Source organism: Onthophagus taurus, chromosome 1, assembly GCF_036711975.1.
Source record: "Onthophagus taurus isolate NC chromosome 1, IU_Otau_3.0, whole genome shotgun sequence".
In the NCBI taxonomy this organism is placed as follows: Eukaryota; Metazoa; Arthropoda; class Insecta; order Coleoptera; family Scarabaeidae; genus Onthophagus; species Onthophagus taurus.
Genome location: NC_091966.1, coordinates 11,660,040 through 11,673,152, shown reverse-complemented (window position 1 = coordinate 11,673,152; position 13,113 = coordinate 11,660,040). Strand labels below are relative to the sequence as shown.

General features: G+C 33.1%; 1 protein-coding gene across 2 annotated transcripts; it reads left to right on the top strand.

Moving 5' to 3' along the window:
• Nucleotides 1-9,994: 9,994 nt before the first annotated feature.
• Nucleotides 9,995-11,107, top strand: LOC111420532 (uncharacterized). 2 transcript variants are annotated; one of them, XM_023053552.2, is made up of 4 exons: nucleotides 9,995-10,074; nucleotides 10,144-10,190; nucleotides 10,255-10,445; nucleotides 10,503-11,107. In XM_023053552.2, the coding sequence occupies exons 1-4, from the start codon at nucleotides 10,067-10,069 to the stop codon at nucleotides 10,755-10,757; spliced, it is 501 nt and encodes a 166-aa protein (XP_022909320.2). In that variant the 5' UTR covers nucleotides 9,995-10,066; the 3' UTR covers nucleotides 10,758-11,107. The 2 variants fall into 2 exon arrangements, with proteins under 2 accessions (XP_022909320.2, XP_022909319.2); XM_023053551.2 differs by having other exon boundaries at nucleotides 10,026-10,074; nucleotides 10,126-10,190.
• The last annotated feature ends 2,006 nt before the right edge of the window (nucleotides 11,108-13,113 follow it).

Genomic DNA, 13,113 nt, shown 5'->3' with positions numbered 1-13,113 from the left:
CCACATATAATTTAATAGTACTCCGTGTAACGTTAAATAACGATTTAGGATGCTTTTCGCTATTAAACTAGACATTATATTGACAATAAGAGTTGTAGCGGATTTGCTGTTAATAAACTTCGAATAAGCTTTATGTCATCTCTATATAAAACTTGCAGATAACTACATTCCACACAAAGACACACTCTACATGGCAGTGTGAGATACGCACACTTGGAGATTATTAATAAGTGACTTTATTTATCCGTCAGTTAAAAAGTATAGGCATAAATTTAAATGGTTTATTAGACAGGATATTAACTGGTCGTAAATCGTTAATTCTCGGTAGTACACATGTCTTGCTGTGACCTACCTAAACATGAAATTAAACATTACGTAAGTATATGTTAAGTACATGCCATAACAAAATTTACAACGCGTATATATCTAAAATTTATGGTAGCCATAACGTATGCCAGTAACGTATACTCGCTGAATACGTGCTAAGAATGGTAAGAACCGCAAAAATGCCAAGCGGCGGATAAACGCCCCTCCTACGTCTTTGACCACGGCCATAAAACTTAAAATGTGTAATTACCGATTCCATTAATTGGCTCACACCCCGGTTGGTTCGTTTTACAGCCATTTCTAATTGCTCTGCAGGTGAACTGTAAACGTGATAGAGCAGCAAACGAAAAAACGACCTCGTAGGTGTTTGTAATTCGTATCAAGCGATATAAATCGCTGTTGAAATATTGACTCCGGTGAAACAAGAAACAATATAAATTATCTAAGGCCATTAGAAATGTCGAGTAATCGTAAACGCTACGATATTTTTTTATCCACGAGACCCGAACAGGGTCATAAATAATGTATCGATCTGTACAGGTATGGCCGTCGCAATGCAGCGGCAATTAGTGGCATTTATTTGTGTACCTACCGGCAAACAAAACTATATAGCTTATTCAAAATTACTAGTCAATTGCTTTGTTACGATCCGATGTATATGTCCTGTCATTTATTTATTTATTTATGAACCCGTTATGTATCTTTTGTTTGATTTATTGGTTTGATTCCATGAAATATCCCAAATTATATTGAGTGTCCATACCTACATAACAACAAGTTGATATTTTGCGGTAATTTCATGTTTTCAATCAATGAGTATTTTCTGATTTTCTAATTTCTCATGACTGCCGTGTTTATGTTGGTCTATAATATATAAAAATTGAAATTGTCGTATATAGTCTACACGCAAAATTCTGTCTTGGAAATCTTTGAAAAAAACTTATTCTACAAAAAAAAGTAGTCCTGTATGGTGCTGCTACCTATCGTCAAATTTTACTCACTCATTGCGTAGTACACATATTTATAGTAAAAATGGGCAAATCAAGAAAGGTATCGGTGCAATAAGAAATAGATAATAAGTAAATTGTAATTAAAGTTTGTAGATGTTCAAGAATTTATTTATTAATTTTTAGATTTTGTTTAAACCCATTTAACCAATACTTTCCTGATTGATACTGACTTGATAGATACATTACCGACTCAGAAAAGTAACAATGCTGGATTTATTTGTTGTGTAAATACAATTTACAACTACCACTATGCATTTCTCAATTTGCAAACAACACCTTTTCCAGCAGTATTTCTGAAAGTAACAAGTTAATTTTAAATGTCATCGAATATAATCCACTGTTATTAATTTAATTTCAAAAAGCAGTAATTACAATTTAGTTTTGTTAATTTTAGGTTAATAAATTTTGAAATTAACTTTACAAAATGTTAATTTCATATGTTATGAAATTATACTAGTGTATGTAAATTAAATTAAACATTACGTTTGAAAAATTTTAATATTAAAGTTATTAATCTGTGTTTAAATTGTCGTACTTTAATTAAAACTGGAAAGGTGTACTTTTAATATAATTCAATTTAGATAATTTGAACTAATTCCTTTTTGAATATGACAGTGCCGGAAAATGTTAAAGAAATTGTAGGTAACGGAGGAAATAACGACATCGATTAAGTTACTATTAGCTTCTCCCTAGCATCTCCTGCAATCAAAGCTGGATCTATGCCCCCATGAGGAATTGCATTACATAACAGTTTGTTGCTCCGCGTTTTCCTTCCCACCTGCGCTGAAAACCCAGGATTAGTGTGCGTATCCGCATCTGCCATCATACCCCCAGGGTGTCTGTTATGGACGCGATTCGAAAATTAGCTGTATGCGACCCAAATCAGATAATCCGCTATGGAACGATAATTTTTGCGCTATGGCTCATGGATGTTATGCACTATTACAGCATATTATCGATCTTCCCTATTGGAAGTCAGACTCCGTTCCGGAATCTCATCCGGTATGGAGAACATACCTATCTTCCATGAATCCAGCACCATTTATCAATTCATCTTCTTTGAGAAAGGGGATTTTCTCGGCGTCTCAATATAAGCTACTTTCTGAATAGGAAAGTACTTAGCCTATATTATTCCTTATTCCATCCCATTTCTATCCTTTGCTTTTATAGTCGTATTTGAGTTTTTTTTTGTATTTTCAGCACCTGCATCTCGTGCAACACATTTTGTGAATCTCGACGATTCACCTCGTTGCGTTTTCATGGATGTTGTGCCATAATTTGAGGAATATATCGATTTCGACTGCCCACAATTACAGTGTTGTTCTCAAGTTCCTCAGTTTTTATTTCATGGGCATACAAATTCCAAATGGTATCAGCTGGGTTGAGTATCACTTTGAATAGAGCGCTTTCATTGTTTTCATTGCTTTTTGGCATTTAATATCATCTTTTTTCTTATTCTTTACAAGCAATTGTTCGTCGCTTAACATAAAGTAAACATGTTAGTGATCAGTGACAAGAACAAGATAACGTATTGTCCTGAGCGTATTTAGAATTGTAAGCACAGTTCTAAATACCAGAGCGACAACGTATCGTTCTCTGGAGTTCCTGAGATCACGAATGAGGAGAAAGAGGAAGAACTAATTAAAATCCTGAAAATGTCAAAAGAAATGTAAAAATCAGTGAAAGGATTAATATGTACATGTTGACATACGAAGATGATAGAATATGAAGGCGAGTCTTCGAGGCAATGAAATTAAAGTTGTATTATTATCAACTCAAAGAAGTAAAGAAATTGGAAGTTGTATTAAGAGGAACCATTGAGGGTATGAGAATGAAGGAAATTTGAGAAAATCTTAGAAATACAGTATTCCAGTTCAACAAAGTAAAAAAGATAACAAGAATTGACAAGACGTTCTTACAACTAAGAATAAAGAAGGGAAGGATTTGTTCGAAGTTAAGGAAAGGTGGCTGTTAAATGTCAAAACCGAACCCATGAGAAAACAGGTCATGTAAAGCAATATTATATATGCTAAGTGGTTAGAAAAGTTGTCCACAATTGTGCAATTGAACACAAGTGCGTTAAATACAGAACAATGGCTCTGACCACAGAGTATCCATTTCTAGTGGAGAGACTGATACACTTTATACATATTTATACTTTATTAGTTATTAAATCCCTTAGAAACATTGGTGACTGCAACTTTAGTTTTAGTAGTGTAGTGGCCATCCATATCTTAGCTGTCTTTTATGTAGTTAAAACCCGCACGCATGTGGCGACAAACTGGCCAGCGGCCACATTACTTACTTATGGGATTTCTATAACCGCTGCAACTTGGCCACCCAGCCTGGCCGCCCAATGTGTACCTGGCCTTACTTGCTTATTGATCTAATTTAAGATCAAATTAAATAATAAAGTATAATAATAATAATAGTATAAAACAGCCTCTGTAGATGGCATTCAAAAACTGGTTCTTGCCCACCTCTATGTGCCATAAAAAGTATCTTAAAAACATTAAGTCTTTAAACAATTATATAGGGCACCAAGAACGCCCAATATGTTAGCATTGAAAACCATCACTGGTGTTTATGTTGTCCAAAATCTAAAGTATGGAGAAATGACATACATGGCAAATAATTTCATCAGAAACATTTGATTATAATTAATTGTAACACTAAGTGTTTCAATTATTATAAACTTCAATATTATAATAGTAATTTTAGGTTTTGTAAAATCCGAATTACAGTTATTATCTTCCACATGAACATTTATAAAAATTAATCCAATAAAGTACCACGTAATTCCTGTATCATTATTTATAAGCATACCAAAAATAAAAGCTTTCCAGCTTCATAGCTCTTTTTTAACCTATAATAATGCCACATTCGTTAGTTTGTGATCAAAATGATGACTTAAATTTTAAGTGAAACAAGGTATCACAATTAAAAATATGATTTTAAAAGTAATTCTTTTGTAAGTGAAAAAAGCTAATGACATTTTATACCCCTGCTGAACCTTAATTAATAAAACTAAAGTAATCAATTCATGTTGTCATGTTCATTGCTTGCAGTTGTTGCTATCTTCGCGTTTTATCCTATATTTCTATAAATAAATATACCTGAATTTTTTATTTAACACTTTTCGAACTTCTCTAACCAACTTCCAGTTTTAAATAAACTCTCGGTTGCAAAATAGTTTTAAAACGAGATATAATAACGTTCAGGTCTGACCTACATTGTTTATAAATCTATTGTTATACGTGAAACATCACAAATCATTAATTACCAGTAGCATAAATTCTTTTATAACTACTTATGTACATATTAATACCAATACATACGTTCACTTAATTAATTGTTATTTATATCTCATTCGGAAATAACAGTAACCGTATACAATTATTGTCAATTACGCATACCATTTTAGACAACAATAGTACAAGGAACGAGATAAAAGTATGCCAATAATGGGCAGTAATTTAAACGAAACGTGAAACACGGTCATGTATATGCGTCCCGGCCAAGATTTATCTTGTTGTTAGCGCTCATGAGTGACTATAAGGAATGGCGCAAGTACAATTTACAGCAACCTGTAGAAACAATGCAGCCGGCGATGCCGTCGTGAATTGGGTAAAAGCGAAAAATGTGAAGTGGCCAAGGTTGGCATTGATAAATACCTCGTATATCGTGCGCGAACACTTTGATGTAATCATCCACATAAGGAACTTTTATGAAGTATATTTAATCCATACAGTTATGTTGTCATTTTATTAGATTTCTTTTTCAAATTCAAATGGTATTAATTGAAAATTGAGGGCACACTTAATATGATTACGTGTGTATGTCGACGACGTAATCATCTAATTGTCAAACGAAAACAATAAGTTCCAATTAAAACCTCTGCAGCTAATCGATACGCACTCCTAAAACCAGGGGTTGTCTCGGCTGCTTTTAGCTATCGAATTGATCCTCTGTGTGTTGTACTCTAGTCGAAAATCCAACTGCAGTCGGGTTTGACTGGGCGTGGCTTTGTCAGGTGTTTTCATCATCCACCTCGAGCACAAGCTTCAACACCTGCACTCACGCCATTTAATATGCCGATATTTTAATTAGGGCTTTGTGCGGTCGGCGTGGTGGTAGGCTCGATCCGCGGTAATTAATTTACTGATCCGAGCAAGTTTCTGGCCGGCGAACGCATGTTTATTGAGTCCGAGATGCATATCCGGCCGGAGCCACTAATTAATATACCGATTTCGGGTCGGAAACTGGGGTTCCGCGTTCCCTGCTTCAGCGAAATCTATTGAGCACACAAATTTGGGAGGACGAGATAACGTCTTTATTTGAAAGGACCCGCAGACACTCAGGCTAATGGAAATTCGCTCCTTAGCACTTCGTTTAGCGTATTTAACGTACTGGAAATCCGCTCTACCAAATCCTCTCCGGGTTCAGAGAGAAAAAGCTCCATTGAGAAAATACCTGTGCTTTTCTATTGTTTGAATTAAACTGCTTTTATCTTTAAACAATCATTCGATTTGTTTCAACATTCAGATTAAAATGCCTTCGGCATTCTTTAAGCATTAATTTTTTTATATTAGCTTACGCTTAAGCAATAAATTAACAATTGCTTCAATTACCAACACCATCTATGGTATACTATAATAGCAATTATCAATCAATGACCAATGAGGTTAGATATCGATCTATACCCTTTGCTCATTTAATTGTTATTTACGATTGTAATAGGAAAAAAGAAGTTGGGACTATATGAGTCATACACGATCAACTCAACAATTAATTATGCAATTTATTATGCAGCCAACGTACCAAAGTAGAGCACGTCGAGAGCAAGCTATTTACGGCCAATTACGTGGTTCTGTGAACGTAAGGAAATCGATGAGTGTTCGTTAACCGGGCAGGTTAATTAAATGTCTTGCATAACAGTAGAAACAAAACAGTTTAGATCAAGGATACTACCCGACATAGATGAATCGTTTAATTTCCACGGTAAATAAATAAACACTTACAGATCTTGAAATAATTTGGATTTTTTCTGTAGAAAAAAATCAGCTTCTTCTCTTTTATTTTATTTTTTCTTTTCGAACCAGTAAAGAACCACAGTTTCTTTTTAGCAAAAGTTAATCACAGCGCATAAGTTCTGCTTTGTACATTGTGGGTAAGCTAGTAAATTTTGGATGAACTCCTGATAATAATAAATTATACGGTACACATCCCTTCTTTTCTCTTTTCTCTAAGGAGAAAGCTTCCCTTATTTTCCAAGAAAAAAAGAACGAGATCAGAAAGATTACTGGAATTTTCGAGAGGGCTTTTATTCTAATATACTGGTGGTCTTAGCATCTCATTATACTATTTGACACTGTTAATAAATTTTATTTTAAATAAAAACATGTATCTTTTCCTTATAATCTCGGGTTTAACACTTAAAAAATCTTCTTTATTCTGTAATTTTTCGTTTTTGTTTCGGTTTATAAAATCGGTGATATATGTTTTGAAAGTTATTATTTAGAATCATTACTAAGATGATTATCGCCGAACATTCTATCATTACATAAGTTATGATTTGTAATGGTTACGGACGGTGTCTTAATTAAGGCCTCTCAACGGCTATCGGTGTCCTATCTAAATACCGGCAATCTACTCGGCACGATCATGCAAATTTCAATTGCTCGCCAGTCTAACGGGTCGCACGCGAACTGAACATTCTCAGCCGGACACCCGTTCCTGTGGGAACGTCCGAATCGATTGAATTATCTACGGTGATCAAGGCAATCCTACTTAAATCCTCCTAATCTTACCACTTAGCGCCGATCGTGGCTGGGAGGACGACATGGGAAATGTCGATCAACCTCTTCTTTTTCTAAACCTACTCCTAGAACGCTTTTTTCGGAAATCCTCTGAGATTGTTAATCCTCTATGACAACATCTTTATGTCATCAAGTGTTAATTATTAAATTCTCTAAGATTACAATTGTGATATTGTATTTAAGGTAAAATATTTATTACATACAGAGAGGAATTGGTAAAAAAAATGTTAATCTTAGAAGTGTCTATGTTTATGAATTGTCGTTTTGATGAGAATCAATATGAGCAGTAAAGCCAATGATTTTCGAGCGGTCGTTATAACTATATTCACAAACATTTTGAGAGTGTGAATAAAAGTAACACCTTAATGCATCCCTGAAGTAATTATGCTTAGGTTAATATTTCGTTAAAATCCTTCTTGTTGATTTCAATAATTAGATGTCTTTTCACGTAACATCTCCCTTTTCTAACACAACCGCATATTTTTACTTCTTACATCAATATTTTTTGAGTTTCGATAGCTCGTCAACAAAGCAATATGAAACAACAGCATGCATAAACACAAGCAAACAAGAAAAGCAAACAGAAACGTACAAGAATAAAATGAGTCAAGAAGCCTGAAAGACGCGTTATCCGGGAATCCACTTAAAATATAAACACCTTGTAATGTGCGAAATAAAGGTTGCTGCTTTGTATTTGAAAGATCTTTTCAAGTGTTCAATTAGGTGAGGAATAAAAGCAATGGACTTTTTACGTTGTAAAAATGTTGTAATCCATTGCAATTGACGATACTTTGCGTTTCAATATGAAAAATTAAGTAAGTTTAAAGACTCACAGAGATTTATTTCAACATCAACATACAAAATAAGTCTATAAACAAACATCTTCGTTCTTCTTACCTATTTACCTTAAGGCAACGGCTGTTTGATATCTTTAACAGAATCTCCTCATTCCAATAAAATTTCGTTTAAGAGTATGTTAGCAGCTAAGTGTTTTGCACACCCTACATCCGAAAACTAGGAACGGCATACTTGCATTAGTATCTTTTTCTGTTTTTATTGATCGCTGCTTGTACTGAAAAGTATTGTTCGACTTCTTGCAAATTAAACTGTAAAAACTACAATGCCCCTATATATAAATAGCAAATATTTCTCAACTCACAAAAGAAACCTCAAAAGTATGAACTTCACAAGACCTTGAAGGAAACCACCTTGATATAGGAAATTACACGTTTAAACGACTACAGAGCTTCATATATTTGAGATCCAGAGTAAACGAAACAAATCACTGGAGAAGTCGAGGCTAGAATACTTAGCGGTAATTACTAATTAGTAATGATGAGTAAAATACTAGATAGACAATCGAAATACAGACCGATACACTATGGTACTGGAATGTGGTCACTACGAATGAATCATGAATTGGGCCTGCTCATAGATAACGCAGACATAATACGACATAACAAAGTACAGAGAATAGCATGACTGGGGCATCTGGAAAAGAATGAAAGGAGACAGAGGGATGAACAGAATTGCAGAATGGGCGCCACAGAAACAGATAGTTAGAAGAAAACCAAAGAAACGATGGAAGGATGATGTGATGGAAGACGTTAGGTCGCTTGTTGTGTACATAATTGGAAACATGCAGCGTGTGCCAAATTGAAATGATAACTTTTTGTAAACCGAGCTAAAATACGGAGAGGACTAATGCTGGCAGAAGAAAATTTCACTTCTATGTGGTGGCTTTATATGAACCAGAATTATCACTGCTTACTATGTAGCTTTTGTTGCACTTATTGGGGATAAGTTTAGATTATCTTACATTAAGCTGCAGTCATTTGTTAATTTCTGCAATTTTCTGGACTTACAGCAACATAATAATGTATTAGATCAAAATAATATCAATTCACATGCTCATTCCTTGTATTAGATTTAAAGAGAAGATTTGTAAAGATACTCGCTACAACTTTGAATTTACCAATTTTGTTAACGTACTTCCTTATTAAGACTTTCTTTTAATATAATAGTATGCAATTGGAAGTATTATCCAAATTCTTGGTGTACTCGCTGTTCTCGTGCTAGGATTTATATTCCAAGATTATTTGGTGTCTTTATATTGTCGAAATTGCACTACGCATATACTTATTTAGGCACTGCATTAGGAGTGTTCAAAGAAGATTCTTAAAATAGTTGTTTTTCAGGGTAGAAGGTGTATATGCACATATAGTTCATGCATTGAAAGCTAAAAGAGAAACGTTTAAGTATTTGAAAAAGTGCGAGTCAATGATTAAAGCGCATTTTAACGCACCTATAAGCCGATTCCGCTGTGAGTTACAATTCTCTGGAGTATACATCAAAGAAATAAAATACCATTTTGAAAAAAAGTATACAATGCGGTTTGATATGTGGTGCATTCTTGAAAAAATAGGGTTGCTGACTGAAGAAATTGCACAGTTATTGAAGAAGATAGTTGTGTGTTATTGGATATTAACTTTTTTCAAGTTTATGTAATAACTAGGTCACTTTTAAATGCATAAGATTTTGTATCGTTAGAATTGTGGAAATAATGAAAGAAGTAATTATAAATGTTGATAAAGATTGCGGAAGGTTCGAACATTGGGAAGAAGAGAAAGACAGCATAATTGTGTGCTGAATATTTTACTATTTTTTGTTGCGCATTTTTCGTTTCAATTTTTAAAGATTATAGATAGATTAGATTTATCATACAGATCTAAGAATGGTAACTTCCAAATTAATGTAAAATATTGCTATAAAACAATGCTTCCTATGTACGATAAATCAGTATCAAACACTTATTTATGACCCTAACCTTTTATCAAGACTTTCTTATCTACCATTTTAACCTCAAATAATACGTTGTCAATATATTCTCTATTTTTCAGTTTGTAAAACATGTGGAGGTAAAGCATAATTAAAATTAATTTTTTTTACTATACACTGTAATTATTAAGTAATGTTTATTTATTTAGATATATACTTCCAATTGGATTTCTCTTAATTATAATATGCGAAAATGGTAAATGAGAATTAGTCTAATCTGCTAATATTTTATATGCTATAATTACTTAATTTTTTAATAGCCAATGGAGGAGATATCTATTGGCGTGAGTACAATATTGATGTTCCAATTGATGCCGTACCCGCTGGACATGGTTTATATGTTGGTCAAAGTATTCTTGATGGTATTTTAACTCCGGGAACAATATATCCGACAGCTGCCAAGTTTGTTACAGAACATTATGGAAAAAAGGAAAAAACAAATGACATAAAAGTATATTGAAATAACACTTATTATATTATAACACTTATTTTTAATTTTTTTATTTAGATATTGTGCTCTCAAAATCCATTACGATTTAAGTGGGAATACATAGATGTGAGTAATATTCCGAAAAATTTAGTACACAGATTAGTAGAAGGAGGTTACCAAAGCAACTTACGTTGGTATATTGGAAGGGCTTTTCATCAAACTGAATGGCGAATTGGAAAGGTTGACCTTACCGGGCTAAAAAGTTTATTAATTTGGAATAACGACGGTACACTACAAAGACTTTACGATTTCGAAATTTTAACGTATGTTTGAAAATCTATATCACCATCGTTGTAATTTTAGCAAAAATAAGTTAGTGTTAAGTATTAAGTTATTTGTAATTTGACATAAATATTCTCAATACTTTTGATAGAAGATTTGATTTTCTAGTAATTATGCCCACATGTTTGTGCTTTAAAAACAAAAGTTAAAATAATTTTATAAAAATTACGTTGTAGGTTGGAAAATTTTTAGTTACCAATAGTTGCACACAAAGCTTGTAACTTTATTATGCTTTTTACAATAAAATACAAAACAAAAATATTATCCAATAATAATATACAATATGATTAGGTTATTTTTAATAAATAATAAATGTGAATTTAAATTTACCGGCAAAAACATCTAGCGATATTTCTTATATGATCTAACTTCTGTATTCCCTCCTTTTACTTTAAAAAGAATACAACAGATTCACGAATAACATCAATAACCTACCACCACTAACCTTCATTGGGCGGTTTGCTGGTTCTGTTTCATACGAACACGTGTAAAAGTTGCGAACTATAAACTTGTAGCATCGTGACGTTTTCAAACTGCTTTCGTTTCCAACATAGTTCTATAAGTAATTAATAATACATAGTGCTAGTCGATAATGTGCTTTGCTAACTTAAAGCGTTATAACTGCTGATATACTTATAGAGGCTTGTCGGCATGGCTAACAAATCCCTACTTATCAGTCGATGATGGCAGTTAGGAGCTGGGTGTCTTGCTGGAGATCATTGACACGTTATAAGTACGAATTAACTGATTAGTAATATTTACGTACGACTGAAAAAATGGGGAATCTTGTAAATGATTTAGGCTTAAATCAGTCTACTTCATAACAGACACATCGTTCCTATAACAAAAAATGCTTAATTATTATTTATTTTATTATAATAAGAATGAAAAACAGGTAATCTGTATTTCGTAGTATCTGTAGTTCGTGATAACTAGAATTTAAAAATTTTTGAGTGTTTGTTATAGTTATGTATAAAACAATGAATGGGCCGAATAAAAATGTACACCATGATAGAAAGTTCGCAACAAAGCTCATCAGCTTACATCGATTAGAACGATGGTTCTAATCGATGTGAGTTAATGCTATTGAGCAGGTTGATCATAAGTTTCTTTTAGCTCAGTCAAAAGTTAAAGTACACATTGTGGTTACTTTTTCGGAAAAGCCGCTAGCTGAATGCCAACTTAAACTTTCATGTTTAAACCATCAATATATTTCTTCATCGACAAGAGCGAATACTCTTAAACAAGGAAGATTTATTGGATCAGTACCTATATGGTACTGAAGGAATGGCACATGTCCTCTGAATGTCCTCCTTACTCTTCTCGTTAACTGTTAGATATTCCACATACTATGCCTTAAAACTTTAAATATGACCAAAGATCCCTCCAATTGGTGTCAACTACTGCGTGTCTCTATTCTCTATATTGTCAAATACCAGAGATTTTAGTATATGTTATCTTTGTTGTGATACTGTACGAAACAAGTGTATACCACCATCATCAATATTCCAAAGATCAGAAGAAGTGTTTTGCCGGTTTGTCTTGACTTTAATTTCTTTTCTATCAGTTTCTTTGGTCAAATATTGATAATTTGCACCATACCGAGAAGTCGTGTCGTCCCACATATTTTCTATAAAGAATAGCAACCAACAATCAAGAGCGTATTATTGTGTCGTGCAATTCCCTTCACACCAGACAAATTAATTATAATATTCTCTCATCTTGTTCTTACAATGTTATTTGGAATCTTTAACCATTTATTCTTATCTAGAAAGACTTCGTCGCTTTCTAAGTGAGACTATTCTCCTGATAGTTCTTCTCTGTGTTCTGTTTCTTCTCCTGCAAGTTCTTCTCTTACAATTAGAGCAGCTTTACCTTCCTCTTCGTATACATTATCTATAAAAGGTTACACCACAGGAAGACCACCATATTAGCATGGGTGGGATAAAAGAATTCTCTGCATAACTTGCAATATGATTTGAAACACAAAAATTTATGGTTATTGTACACATCATTTTTTATTTTCATTTTTTTGCATTCTGATTTATTCAATGAGTGACAAACATAGAGGAGTTATCATAAAATAAATATCGATTATTTAAAAACACTTTTCAGCTATCAATATAAATTTAGTATTGCAAATATTTTTGAATTTATTTATTAGGGATATATTTTAGTCCAACTGCAATGGAAAATCGAGTTTATCGTTAATCATAAAAATGTTTGCGGTTTGTAAACGATAACGCTAAATGTAGGTTTGGTTGAAAATTATTTATTATTTACAATAAACTTATGAATACTTGATGGTTAATTCAATTGATTGTAACTAAAATATTAAAGAGACTTT